This window comes from Trachemys scripta, chromosome 2, assembly GCF_013100865.1.
Source record: "Trachemys scripta elegans isolate TJP31775 chromosome 2, CAS_Tse_1.0, whole genome shotgun sequence".
Lineage (NCBI taxonomy): Eukaryota > Metazoa > Chordata > Testudines > Emydidae > Trachemys > Trachemys scripta.
The window spans coordinates 273,519,591-273,534,904 of NC_048299.1; the positions used below are offsets into that span (position 1 = coordinate 273,519,591).

The window sequence follows — 15,314 nt, forward strand, 5'->3', positions numbered from 1 at the left end:
AAGACCCCCCCCAAACTGCCCCCCAGGACCCTACCCCCTACCTGTACCCTGACTGCCCAAAACCTTCTCCACCCCCACCCCAAAAAGCCCCCCCCCCGAACTCCCGACCCCCCCTCCGTCTCTTGACTGCCCCCTCCAAAATCTCCCTGCCCCTTCTCCTGCCCCCTGGCCCCCTTACCCTGCTGCTCAGAACATGGTGTTGGGCTCTGTGCGGAGCCGGACACGTGGCTGCGCTCCCCAGCGCAACACACAACCCGGTCCCTGCCCCTGCACAGTGCTGCCGGAGTGGGGCGCTGGGCTGCAGGGGAGGAGGAGCTGCCGAGGCCCGATGCAAACGGCCTGGCAGGCCGGCCGGCTCAGAATGCAGGGAGGGGGGGAGGAGGAGCTCTACAGCTGCTCCGGAGTCCAGCCCGGCAAACTGCAGGGGAAGGGCCCTGGCTGCCAGAGCCCCATGCGAGCGGCTGACTTTCCTGCAGCCCTCCCAGCCGCGCCTCGCTCTGCATGGGGGGGAAATCCCGGATATTTTTAGTGATTTACAGATTCCCCCCCGGACTCTATTTTTAACACAAAAAGGAGGACATGTCCGGGTAAATGCGGACGAATGGTAACCCTACCACAACTAAAGGCACTTTTGATTTGGGGAATGAGAAATGTACACAAGAATGTTAGATTTCATTTGGGGGGAAACAGTTTTTAGTCCCTCTCCCCATTCAAAGATAGCCTTGAAAAATTACAGCATTGTAAATAGATTGCTGGTGTTGAAAGGAATAACCAGCTGGTATCCACTTCTGCAGTAGGAGGCACGGAGATATGACCCTCTTAACACTTGCCTTCCCTCCCCTTATGCCCCCACCACACACACACATTTTATATAAAATGAGCTAGTTTGGGGTTTAAACAAATAATTTCACTAACCAAATTCACCACTTAGGTTGACCCTTAGGTGGTAAGATAATCATGGACAGGAATTGGTGACATTTTAAAGGGAGGAGGGAGATTTTCAAAAAATTGTTCCACATGAAAAAATGCTAAGGCTGGCTCTGATTTCTGCTCCTATAACTTGCCTGCTTCCCTAGATCCCTCTGAACATTAGGTGCTAATTTATTAAATGGATATGATTCAGAAATTTTCTGGGTAATTTCCACTGGAACTTTGCATTTCACAAGTCTACAACTACTGCCATAAAATTTACCCTCGGTTCACAATGCTGTTAATTCTTTCCATACACAGCAGTGCTAAGAGAAACAATGGGAAGAGGGGAGGGCATTCTAGACTCTTCACATTTTTTTTTTTTTTTTTTTTAAAGTTTTCTCTTGCAGAAATGTCAGTAGGAGTTAGAAATACAACCCAGGTCTTCTGAACCTTGTCTTCTGCCCTACCCATTACCTGTCTTCAGCAGATCCTGATTATATGTCACTTGAAGAGGGATTATTTAAAAAAAAAAAAAGAAAGAAAGAAAAAAAAGGAGGTGGGGGGGAGGCACACAGAAAAATCTGAATTTGGGGGAAAACAAAGACACCAAGCAAGTAAAGAATTTGATCCTTGCATTTTCAGATGTTCTCCGTCTCCTTCCTTTAATTTAATAAACAGCATTGAGACCTCAAAGAGAGAATCCTCTTCCAGGAAATCTTAAATTAATGGTCTCTTAATATTAGCTTGCTACTTGTGCCTTCCATATAGGCCTGCTCATTCTATTGTGCCATCCACTCCAGAATAAATAATTTAAGGGTCTGCTTCTCACAGCTTTTTCTGTTACTCACTTAAGTCACACTCAGTCCCCACAATGCCTTTTTGGAAATACACAGTGGTAAAATAATCTAAGCAGGTGTGATCAAGCTCAGTTGCTGTTCTTACATATTGAAGTCTTTATGCCACAGAAATGAGAACTAAATTAATGTCAACAGCCCTGTCAAGTTAAGGTACAATTTGCACGTCTGCCTTTTCTCTGAGAAAATTGTTAGAAATTAAAGCTTTGCCTGAAATGATTCACAGCATGTGTCAGATAAAGATTTAAAATAAACTGTAGAACATCTGTGTTCCTCAGCCATTAGAGTTGTCTGTGCCACACTTTCTTAATATTAACATACACAAGCCTTTAGAGAATAAGAATTCTGGAAACAGACTCACCCGGACATCAGTAGCATCTCCGTGCCGGATAATACTGGCCCACGTTGTTGGCTCACTGCTACTTTCAAAGTAATGGAAGACCTTTAAGACTCGTTCCATGGCCCCTGGGGAACGCTCCACCCCAGTACTGAGGTGTGTCTTTGCACTTGAACTTGGTGTATGATTCAAGTTTGGATCAAGGTAAGCTGCTGCCATCGTTTTGCTAGATGCTAGGTATCTGTCATATTCTGGGAAAGGGGAAAAAGAGAAAATAAATTATTTTGGTCGCACCTCAACCTCACACTGCTTCATATATACATAAAAATCTTTATGGCAAATCCTAAAGAGGATGTTTTTCAGACTTTTAACTCAGACTCTTAAAGGATTCGTTATTTATTTTAATTTATTGTTACTTATCAAGCTGCTACCCAAAGCTGTAACCATTATACATATTTTATAAAATATGTTTACAAAAATCCCAGTGGATTAATAGTCAGGAAAACTCTCTGACTCATCCCTAAACAAAATTCTCTCTCTTCAAACCATTCAATATCCACAAAAGTTTTTCCTTCTGCCATTAACAAGATCATTTCCCCTCAACTTCCTCATACTTCTATCAACCCACCCCTCTTAAAAAAGGTCGGAGAGACCAGACATGTTGTATCTAAATTATAAAGAATTAGCTCATGCTCTAGTTTTACTGTGATTGTAGACCGGTGGGAGGGCTGTAATTCCTGTCAAAATTGGAAGGCTACATCCTGAAGTCCCCTCTATATAAGCCTTGCACCATTCCGTGAAGGTCAACAATTTGGATATGTCCCACAACTGAGGGTTCTGTACCAGAAGTGTCCAGTCACCAGCCCCTCCTGTTTAGACTAAGGCTCCATCAGATCAAAACTATATGCTAATTGTGAGTGTTACATTATTGCATGAGGAAAAAATAAGATAGTCAGGACCCAAACCATTTAGAACTGTATACTGTAGGTCAAAACCAACCCCCATGTTCTTCATCCAGAAACCAAAGGAAGTCACTACTGACTATTGAGAAAAAGTATAATGTGCCCGCTACATGGAATACTGCATAGTAAATGGCATGGAAGTGCATTTTGTAATAGCTGAAGTTTCCAAGTGGTCTTTAAGCACAGTCCTACATACAGCACATTAGAATAATTCTGCCTGGTGGTGAAAGGCATGGATCATTGTGGCAAGGTCTGCTTCTGAAAGAAAAGGTTGCTGTTGCTAATAAGTCAGCCATGAGCAGATGCGAATCAGACATGATTTGCAGCTTGAAAACCAGCTTGAGTAACAAATGGTAGACATATGCCCTCCATCAAGAAAGAAGCTACAATTCCAACCCCCTCTTCCTATTTATCCAACCGCAGACTAACATAGCTTGTTGAACTGCATCTTATGCAGACTGCAAAGACATCGGAGGATACAGCCCTCCAATTCTAACAATACTCTTTACCTCATCATTAAATGCTAATGAGTTTTCAGTCCCAGAGAATGGGAAATAATGATGTACATCATAGCACTACTGTTTCATATGAGGATAGGATTTAGGGAAATTCATGTGAGCTTTGAAAGCACTTCAGAACACTCTTCTGAAGGACAAGTGACTGAATTGTGGGCAAATATGCAGGATATTTTACTTTTTGGTTATATGCACAAATTTGTTTTGAGGAAGGTCACTAGTAAAAGCAGAGAAGAAAATTAAACAATATATATACCCTAGAAGCCACTGTTAAACTGTGGTATCTCAGGAAAACCTATATTCTTAAGTTTACTGACTAGAAGGATGGAGAGTAAGGACAGCTGGGTTCTATTCTTAGCTGACAGACCTTGGTCGAATAATGTAAGGCCAAATTCTGATACCTTTACTTACACCAAACAGCCAGGTGCTACCAAATGTAAGAGAATCTGCCATTAACTTTGCCTTTCAGCTACACGGACTATTGAAAGCTTCACAGTATAAGGCTATGTTTTGGAGAGTTAACCAAGATTGACAGAAAGTATTCCAAAAATAAGAAAGCCGTTTTTAATAACAATTCAACCATTTTATGATTCATTGTAATTTTGTTTAAAAACCTAAACTTCCTCTTTTATCAGGTGCCAAAAGGGCAATAATTCTGATAGGTTTTAAATTATAGCAACACGTTACATTTCTTATTATGGGTCTATTAACATTTCCATTAAACCAGCCCCCTATTTTCAAGAGCTTATAATGTGGCTGTAAGACTTTGCCCTGCGCTAAAGTCCAGTAGTGTACTGTTGGATGTAACCCAAAAACAGTTAAAATGTTTATAAAACATTTGTTTGGCTATTTTAAGTTATAAAGAAAGATAAGATTACCAGCATTATATGCTAATTTGTACTCGTATAAACTCAAAACTGCCTTGGTTTTTGCATTCCCCTGACAGATCTTTGGTTTACAGTGCGAATTCAGCCCTCTTTGTATTCAACAGAAAAACTACTAAGTTACTAAGGATGAAAAATCACCTGAAGCACAAATGGAGACATATTTCCATAGTATTTTATTAACGAATGTATCCATATTTTAGAATGGGACAATATCAAGGCTGATATGTCTACAATTATGCTAGTCACTCTCATTTGGATTTGAAGTTGTGTGTCTAGCTATCCTGTCCTCTTGTCCAAGATCTGCAATGTTTTAGGTAAAAGTCCTATTCTCCAAATTCCTGGTTCTTTAGACAGCAACACTAATGTTTCTCAATATCCTACCAACATGCTAAAATGGAGCAGAGAGAGGAGAAAAATGGATCATCAAGAAGCAGAGTCCCTGGACTGTTAGCATCAAGTAGCCCTGCTGAGATGTTTCGATTTTTATCAAATCATGCAGCAGGTCATTGCCAGGTGATTTATCCAACTCTGCCACAGTGCTCAAAGTGTGTGCATGGCTTGAGGGGTGTCACATGGGTATGGGGGGAATAGAGGATGGCTACGTTCTATTATAGCTGTCTTCATATTTTCTAGAATGTCCAGAAAGGTAGTACCTAAGCCTTTCCCAGGTAAATCAGGATACAATGAGGTGCCTTGTGGACTATCTGGATTCTTCTGCTCCTCTTACTTTCCCTGCTTATAGAATTAATAAAAACAACAACAAAGCAAATCATCAGCAGCAGCATTCTGGTTACATTAGGAGGGTATTTTCCAACAGGACATCTTTCTGCATGCCCTAAAAGCGATAAGACTGAATTAGTCTAATCCTTTCTGGAACCTCATTTCCAGAGACCGTTTCCGCCTCAACCAAAACCACAATCTCCCTCTTATGCACTTCATCCTAGCCTTTGTGAACTGCTTATTCCCAGAGGAGTAGGTCATGGACAGAGTCAGTGCTTGTGAATAATCACACAGTGCAGACATGATCAATAAAGCTCAGTGTTATGTAACTCACTATCAAGACTTAGTGCTTTGATTTAAGGATTTCCCAGCAATGTGGGTCACAGAGTTAAGACAATTAAAAAATTATTAAATCAATCATTTCAATTGATTTAAAAATGATTAATACAAATAGAGTAGGTACGGTGGTCGTTTAATGGGCTTTCTTTCAGAGAAATCTTTTCTTTTCCAATAATCATATTGATGAATTTGAGTCAATTCGATAATAATTAAAAGAGGCACAAAACTGGGACTATATTGGTTTAATATCTGTTGTACAAAGAAGGGTAGATGGCCCAGAATGTCCTGTTTGTATGTTCAAATACTATTTGAACCACCTTTTTGTCATTCTTCACACTGCAACTGCATATTAACGCTTGAATGTCTCACAAAGATCTATACAGATTATAATAAAAATTATTTCTATCCTCTGATTCCCACCTTAGGTTTGAAGATGTTCAGATATATGAGTTTATGCCCCTGCTAGGTCACATTTCAGAGAAATGACTTCGCCATTTCACTTCAAAACTATGGAATTCATTTCTCCCTTAAAAATCTAATCACCTGCCTCTTCACAGCTATAATCAAGATTCAGACTTCATTTCTTTCTGTTGCCATGTTCAAAGTCTTTTACAAAGCCCTCTAAGTAACTTTTAGATGACAAATTTTTAAAGTTATTGAGAGGAAACTAAACTTTTAGATTATCTGCATTGCTAATGCAACAGAGACAAATGAAGGTCTGGTAGAAATGTGTTGCTGCTGTACCAGCAAAACAGTCTAAGTTATTGTATTCAAAATGAGAAAAAAATGAACTATTGACCAGAAATAATGTACTACATCCTAGAAAACACAGTAGTTTCACTTCAGACATAGGTGATAATGTAAAGTTGTTGCACTCAACTTTATCAAGCTTCTCCCTTCTGAGTACTGACATGAAAATGTATCAGGTTACTTGTTACAATTTTAGTCATACTCTAAATTTCCTGTACTGAGTAAAGATATTGGTTCCTCTAAGTGATCAAGATTGTGTTATGTGTCACCTGTATCTGAAAGAAAATGTGTCATTTCATAAAAAAAAAAAAAGTTGTCCAATTTTTTCATATGCACTATTAAACCCTACAATAGTTTAGCCTGAATGTATTAAGTTGTGTGTCTAAACCCTAAAGGTGAGTGTGAATCTTAATTGGAATTCAGAGATATTTGTAATAATACTATTCTATGATAGAAAATCAAAACTCTGAATAGTCTGCATGGGATTTTACACACAGATGACTCCTTCCACCACCCATCTATCTGAATGCAAGTTCTCCTTTGCCAGATTTGGTCCCAAGCTAAGAAGGTTCTTGGAACAGTTTTAATGACCATTTAATGAGCAGTGTTACACAGAGGTACTCTGAATTGCTTCTCTCTACACAATCACTAACCACGCATTCATCTACCCTTGGGGAGGTAAAGGTGCATTTGCTTTTGTCACAGTGTCCCTCTTTCTTCAATCACAAATCTTGCTACATCCACTTTCGAGTCAGAAATTCAAGATGTAGGATGGGAGAAAAAGCGATCAGTTGAAAACAAACAACTGCCTTCTGATAACTGCTTTTGTTATTCTACTTCTTTTCCCTCATCCTCTCAAGAATGTGGCAGGTATCCTATATTTTTTGTTATTCTACATTGTGCAAAGAATTTTACAGACAGACGAAAAAGTGGGCAGGCTGCTGCTTTTATTCTGGTTTTGCTTGCCTATTCTTTTTACCTCCTTGCCTCATGGGCTGGGAGTATAATGCTATCTGTGGATTTCTATTGCTAGACCCACGAAAAGTATATGTCTTAAAGTGCTTCCACTAAGAATGTTACTTGTTTGGAAAATGCCCCGTGTACACAAATCCTGGATGGAGATCTGGGAGCCACTGAGGGCCCCACTAGGATTCAGTAGGGTTGCCAACTTTTAATTGCTGAAAACCGAACACCCTGCCCCACCTCTTCCCCCGGGGCCCTGCCCCTGGCCAACATCTTCCTGAGGCTCCACCCCAACTCTTCCCAAGACACCCCCCTTGCTCGCTCCTTCTGCCCCGTCCCCATCGCTCACTCCCCCCTCTCAGGAAGCTGGTGTGATTGAGCAAGATGGTGCTGATTCATGAGACACAGAACATAATGAGAGGTTTAAAACAAATATTTGTTCTTTGCCTTTTGGAAAACTTTTTTCTCACACTTGATTCCTTTCTACAACAAAATTCTCCACAGAAAAATCATGCAGAAAAAGCATCTACCCTTAGGAGCGTTCATTAAATGTCTCACCTCTTCTATAAGTAGGCTTTCCCCAAATACCTTCTCAGAGTTTTTGTTTCTTTTTAAAAGAGAAAACTGATTGCACACTCAAATGAAGCAAACCTAATGAGCAGATTCAGTGTGGTATTATACAAATACATATTGACATTTACCCAATGTGCATCTATTTGCAATTGTATTCTAATACTTAGGGCTTGTCTGTATTAGAAAAGCTGTACAGTCTTAACTAAATTAATTTGAAGTCTATGTAGTTAAACAGCTCACCCCTAACGTACATGCACTTAAACCCATTTAACCCTTGTTTAGCATGTACTAGTAAATTATTAAATTAAACTGATTTAAGTGAGAGTTAAACAGGTTTCCATGCATCTACCTTAAGTGAGAAGTACCACCATCACTAATATTTAAAAAAAAAAAAAAAAAAAGTTTTAAAATCTTCCTCTAATTTAGTTAAAGGCCCATCCCCTCTCTTTTCTATGTGTTATTATGTTCTCTGTGTGTTATTAGATCCCAAAAGGGACCCTGGTGGTGCTGACCGGGCCTTTAAAAGTCCGGTTGGCCACCTGCAGTGGGGCTAAGGCAGATTCCGTGGCTCTCGGAAGTGACCAGCATGTCCCTCAGACTCCTACGTGCAGGGATGGCCACAGGGGCTCGGCGCACTGCCCCGCCCCGAGTGCTGGCCAGTGGGAGCTGCGGGGGCGGTGCCTGCAGGCGGGGGCAGCGCCCGGAGCCACCTGGCCGCCCCTGCGCCTAGGAGCCAGAGGGACATGCTGGCCGCATCCGGGAGCCGCCTGAGGTAAGTGCCACCCAGAGCCCACCACCCTGAACTCTCTCCCACACCCCAACCCTCTGCTCCAGCCCTGAGCCCGCACCCGAAACCCCTCATCCCCAGCCCCACCCCAGAGCCCGCACTCCCAGACAGAGCCTTCATCTCCTCCCATACCCCAGCCCCCTCCTGCATTCTGAGCCTCTCTGCCTCAGCCCGGAGCTCCCTCCTGCACTCTCAATCCCTTGCCCTCAGCCTAGAGCCTCCTTCCGCACCCTGAACCTTCCCACCTCTCGGCAAGGAGGCTGATCATGTTTACTCCGGTGACCGGGAACTGCCAGGTCCCCTTTTCAACTGGACTTTCCAGTTGAAAACCAGACATCTGGCAACCCTAGGATTCAGTGACTGGCATCCACCAAGGAACAACGTCCCTGTAAGCTCCGCCATTTATAGCATTAAATAAATAGTAGCAAGTTGCAATTGTGTTGGGGTGTGTTATGTGATTTTAGTACTGGTGTGAAGTACCAAGGAATGAAAGATTCAGGCTGTCCGTGTAGGAAGTACAACATAGGAAGACAATGCCTACTTGAAAACTTCCCCACACTGCCCGACCAAGTTTCCTCAAATTTGCCCTAGAGGAAAAAACACTAGGAAATAATTTGGTTTTGATGGACATTAAATTCTAAGCCTCTCTGCTGCTACTGTGGAAGATCTGTCACTCAGGAAGCTCTTAGAAGAGCTCTTTTTGGTACCATGGAAGAGGCACAGACAGATTATCAGGAAGTTGTCCAGGTATTGAGTAGCCTGCAAGCAGGTCATCTGAAGGGAAGGAGTGAAGTTTTGTTTTGAAACCTGGGTTCCAAATGGTGGATTTAATGGTCCAGGTGTGGGGGTTGGGGGAGGAGAATTGATGGTCTTGAGGCAAGAGTGGAAGGGTGGCATGGCTGGTTTTGGTCAGAGTCTGACTCTACTGTGGGCCTGGTTTAATGTGTTTTGAGCCATCTGGCTGGAAAGAGAAGGGAGTGAATCAGAGAAGTAAGAGTTCACATACTTGGTGGAAGGATAAGGGTTTCATTTTGAATGTGTATTTAATATAGGACAAAGATGAGCGGTAAGCAGAAAAAAGTACAGCAGCAGACCTGATAGCATCAAGACAACATAAAAAGTTGATCAAGATTTGAGGATGAGACACTTCTAAAGGGTCTAGTTTATGTTATTTTATTTATTTTTTAAAGTTAGGAATAAAGCCAGGGAAAGACACGGAGAAAAAATGGCTGTTCTTTCATGCTCACTTATTGCCTTCAGAGCAGTTATCATAAGCAGCGTATCAGCAGGATTTCAGTAACTTTACTTCATATCACTTACTTCAAGAATCTTAGAATCGTAGGACTGGAAGGGACCTTGAGAAGTCTTCTAGTCCAATCCCCTGCACTCAAGGCAGGACTAAGTATTATCTAGACCATCCCTGACCGGAGTTTGTCATTGGAGATTTTTAAGAGCAGATTAGGCACAGATTCCACAACCTCCTTAGGGCAATTTATTTCAGTGCTTAACTACCCTGACAGCTGGAAAGTTTTTCCTAATGTCCAACCTAAACCTGCCTTGCTGCAATTTAAGCCCACTGCTTCTTGTCTTATCCTCAGATGTTAAAAAGAACAACCTTTTATGTACTTGAATACTGTTATGTCCCCATTATTCCTCAGTGGGCTTTTGAAAAAGTAATCTACCATATTTTTTGTTCAGCCAATGCTAGTAGCCAATGGTTTTTGTTTAAAAAAAAAAAAAGATATCTGTACCACAGCAAGGTATAATAATAGCTTTCATTCACATGTCTATCCAGAAATTGCATAGCCTTCCCATCACCACCACACCAAAAAAAGAGTTTGCTTGCATTTTATAATTTGTTTTAAAGCATTAATTTAAACTTCACCTGAATGACTCACTGAATGAGTCACTGTATGGCATTTTTAAATAAATTAAAGAATAGCCCGTTAATCAGAATTCAGCTGCCCATTGTGTTTTGAGCCTATTGCCTAAATACAGATTGTATCTTCAAATTCATTTTACCTGACAATGATTCAGACAAATTATTTACTGTATTCACTTTTTCAGTTAAATGTTTTGCAAATTGTAATAAGCAGACTTGTAAAGATACTACAAATAATTAGTCACAATATCAACAGAGATTTAGCAGTACAAGTTACCCACAAAAACCTCAGGATAAAGATTTCTGCATTTCCTTTGTATGAATACTTTGGGTGATTTAATATTCCGGGGGACTACGAGACAGCTATTCAGAGCAGGCAGCTCTGAAGCACTATGATCACTACACAATGCACATGTTAATCATGCATTTGTCCTAAATTTAACAAGTCCCATCGTGGCAAAAATCTATTTATAAGTTCGTACAAGCCCCAAACTAATTTAAATCTTTATTAAACTAGACACATTCATTTATATATTTTTATGCTGAGCCAGGCTACTTCAATGGCTGGTATGCCACCCTTGCTAAGTGTTACTGAAAGATTAGCTGTCACCGATTTATTATTCACCGAATATGTGTACTGAGCATTGTATTTTGGGACTAAAATAGATCTTGAGAAATGAATATTTAAATAGCGTTGACACAACTGGCCAAAAGGCTTTGTACTTTGGATTAACATCTCAATATAATATATTTACTAACAATTTGATATGAAGAAGTAAGTGTTAAATATCTCTTGACTCTCAAAATGTCCCCCTCCCCTGGCATAATAATCCCACAGGACTAACTACTGACATTTCTTAAACATTTAGTTTAACCCAGTTTTACTGTCCTCTTATTTCTTGCTCTACACTACTCAGCAACTCCCTCTGGAGTTGGCACCAATTTCCATTTGCAAGTACCATACTTTGGAGTTGCACCAATGATTTTAGTAATCCACTGAGCAGGGAACACAAGGAAACCAATGTCAATTAACTTTAATTAGTACAAGGTATCCAGTTAGGCTCAGATTTTGTTTTCCTCTGCAAAAAAGATAATTTTGAAGAACCTGAATGGTTAATTCTCAGTACTTAGTTTGCTTTCATATCTCCACGGAGTTTAGGTAACCATACTAACTTTGCCCATAGTCCCCTTGAAATTTGTCTTTTGAAGAAAAAATTCTTAACTCAGCCAGATGAATCATATTTTAATCAAATTATGACTTATCTGATACACTATTGCTTCAACAGATACTGTCTGGCACTAGTTAGGCTACTGGCAAGCTGAGACTTCCATTTTCCTTCTAAACTCTGTACTATTTGTTACTTCATCCTCCAACCCACTCCCATCCTGTGTATTTTGTCTAGCTGACACATCCTGTCCGACATCTAGACTGTAAATTCTCTGCGCCGGGGACTGTCTTTTTATCTGTCTGCACAGCAGCTAGCACTATGAGGCCCTGAACCTTCATTGAGCTGCCCAGATACCACCGTAATAAAATAGAAGTAATCTCATTTTTGCATCTCTTATTTGTTGTCTACTTTTATAGAATGTGCAAGTCATTGAGAATAGTGGGAATATACATTTCTTAAATAAATCACAAGGAAATGAGTGGCAGAGGTTCTAAATTTTCTACAGAATCTAGTTAAAAATAAATGTAATATTATATGCTTTCAAGTCACATCATATCCTGGCAACATCCCCAACCATGAAGGTGACAAAATAAACTGGCAAAGTAAACCATCTGAACCTGAAGTCAGTTTTCTTTACAACACATATTGGCTTTGTTCTATAAATTTCCTAAACAGCTCAAGATGGTCTTCTAAGCAGCACTCTGTGGAACAAATTGAAGAACTGTGCTCTGAAAGTACCATAAACACTCAAAATATAAAGGGTAAATTAGTGCAAAATGGTGGCAGATAATCCAAATCATCTTCACAGAGACAAGAGCAAGAACCCTCCCTAGGGGAATTTGTAGAAAAAAGAAACCAGTTACCATAAAGATGCATTTCCATTTCTTAACATGTTTGGATCTCTTTTACATTTAACATTAACTCTGACTTTTCTAGATTTATAAGGCTTGGCTCTGAGATAATTACACCATCCCTATTATGTATTTTACTCTATATTACTGATGTGTGCTCTCAACTTTAACTCTTAACACACAGTTTTTGTCTATGATTTATGTCACTAACCTTAGTCAATTTTTCACAGAAATCAGTGGTCTCCTCAGAATTTTATAAACATGTACACTTGCAGTATACACACTGAGTAGTCTGTCCTAAAAATACACAATAGCAGCTATTATTCATGTAGAATGAAAACAGCCTATTATAAACTAATAACCTGTAAAATTTTTAGAGTTGATTCTATTTTAGTTCAAGCAAAAAAAGTGAAATCTATTAAAACAAAATTATTTTTCCAGATCTCCCAATAAAACTTGACTAAACTAAATTACACTAGGTTTTATAAAAATAAAAATTCTGCTTGGCATTCAGAACTTGTACAGCATTTTAATTTTAAGCCTGATGCAAACTAATATTGCTGAGTTACTAGTTCTCTAAAGAGCAGGAATTTCTAGGGTAAAAAAAAAAATTAGCTATAGCAATAGTGTCACACACTACCATACACAGAATACTATGCTCCTGGTAATCATTCCTCCTTTGTGGATCTAACAGTTCATATTGAAAACACTTGGTTTTCCTTGAAGTGTTCAAATGAACAACACATTTTTTTTTTTATATGGATTGGATGATCAATAGGTCTTTCTATACCCAGATTCTATGATGCTTCAATGGTGGCCCAGACACTGAAAACTGCCATTTCCATGTGAAAAACAGAACAGCATGTTTAACTCTTAGCTCCCCTTGGGCAACACGTTTAAAAGGCACTTCCCAAGCTCAGATTATTAACGAGAGAAAGGTCCTAATGGCTGTCTGGTCAATCCGTTTGACATCTGCAGACGCAGAATACAATAGGGAGCCGTTAGTCCATAGCTATCAACCCCTTAGTTAGCACAAGCGAAAACAAAGGAAATCAAAATACAAATTTCTAATGCATTTCTTTGTTAAGACTGTAAGCTCTTCAGGACAGGGACTGTGCCTTCTTATATGTTTGCACAATATGTAGCACACACTAGGCATTAATGGAAATAAATAATAATGTTAGCCAAATGATTAATCATTTTAATATTTAGCACTCATATAGCTCTTTTCAACCAAAGATCTCAAATTGCTTTTCAAAAGTGGGTAAATATAATTAACCCTATTCTACAGATGAGGAAACCAGGCACAGAGTGGTGACTAGCCCAACCTCACACAGTAGCAGAGTTGAAAAAGAACAATTACTTATCTTACAAAAATGTGGTTCTTCAAAATGTTGTCAGTACAGATCCTACTGTAGACATGTAGCCATGTCTGTTGGGGCCACACATGTATCCTGTGCATCCACATGCTCCCATACGAGGACATAAACGGTTGGACAGTGTGACCATCTGTCAGTTCCCTAACGATTCAAAGCCCATGTTGCTGAGGACTCCAAAATGCAGGGATAGAGGGAATATGGTTTCCGCACTGACCACTATACCTTGAAGAACCACAGTTACTCTTAGCGTAAGCAACCATTCTTTCTTCTTTGAGTATGTGCCAGCATGGAGCCCACAGTAAGGTACTGTCAAGCAGTATCCTCCCTGAATGGTGGGAATAAGGTGCTTCAACTGTTTTATTTGAACAACTGCTGCACTGCTCTCCCAAACTTGTATCACATCTAGCTGTTAGGTCAAGGGCATAATATTTAACCAAGATCAGAGGCCAATAAGAAACTATAAGATCATTCTGGCCTTATCCTGTCTAACCTTGGATATCAAAGTGGAGATTGGTGGAAAATCATATAGGGGGCCTGTGACGGGTTGGATCACAGAAACCTCCTTGGGAGCTGCCACCCAATGTACCAAGACTACCCCTGTTCCTGTTTTCCCTGCCAGCTCAGGACTCCAGTACCCTGTCTTGCTGAGCCAGACACTCCCGTCTGGCTCCAGACACAGACCCAGGGTCTGAATCACTTGTACCAAAGCTGCAAGTTTACCTGAAAACAGCTCACAGTAGTGTGCTTGTCTTTAGCACTCAGATGCCCAACTCCCAATGGAGTTATCTAAACCCAGATAAATCCGTTTTACATATAATCCTCATAAATTGTTCGCCCTCTATAACACTGATAGAGAGATATGCACAGTTGTTTGCTCCCTCAGGTATTAATACATACTCTGAGTAAATTACTAAATAAAAAGTGATTTTATTAAATACAGACAGTAGGATTTAAGTGGTTCAAAGTAGTAACAGGCAGAACTAAGTAAGTCACCAAGCAAAATAAAATAAAATGCACAAATCTATGCCTAATCAAACTGAATACAGATAATCTCACCCTCAGAGATGCTTCAGTAAGTTTTTTCTCAGACTGGACACCTTCCAGGCCTGGGCACAATTCTTTCCCCTGGTACAGCTCTTGTTGCAGCTCAGGTGATAGCTAGGGGATTCTTCATGATGGCTCCTCTCTCCTTTGTTCTCTTCCACCCCTTTATATATCTTTTGCATAAGGCGGGAACCCTTTGTCCCTCCGGGTTTCCACCCCCCTTCACTGGAAAAGCACCAGGTTAAAGATGGATTCCAGGTGACATGCAAGACTTCATTACTCACTTGCCAGCACACACATATACAGGAAGACTCACAGGTAAATACAGCCATCTGCAGACAATGGGAGTCATCAAGATTCCAAACCATCATTAATGGTCCACACTTTACA

The 15,314-nt window shown here is 40.3% G+C and overlaps 1 protein-coding gene across 11 annotated transcripts in view; it reads right to left on the reverse strand.

The window, feature by feature from the left end:
* PTK2 (protein tyrosine kinase 2) overlaps positions 1-15,314 on the reverse strand; it is a 368,873-nt gene that overhangs the window by 217,155 nt on the left and 136,404 nt on the right. For 10 of the 11 annotated variants that reach the window (XM_034763675.1, XM_034763674.1, XM_034763673.1 and 7 more), the window contains one exon: positions 2,128-2,354. In XM_034763675.1, coding sequence (XP_034619566.1) covers positions 2,128-2,322 — 195 coding nt within the window. In that variant the 5' untranslated portion in view covers positions 2,323-2,354. Of the gene's footprint in view, positions 1-2,127; positions 2,355-12,712; positions 12,799-15,314 lie in introns of those variants that run through there. The other variant, XM_034763679.1, reaches the window with a different exon arrangement.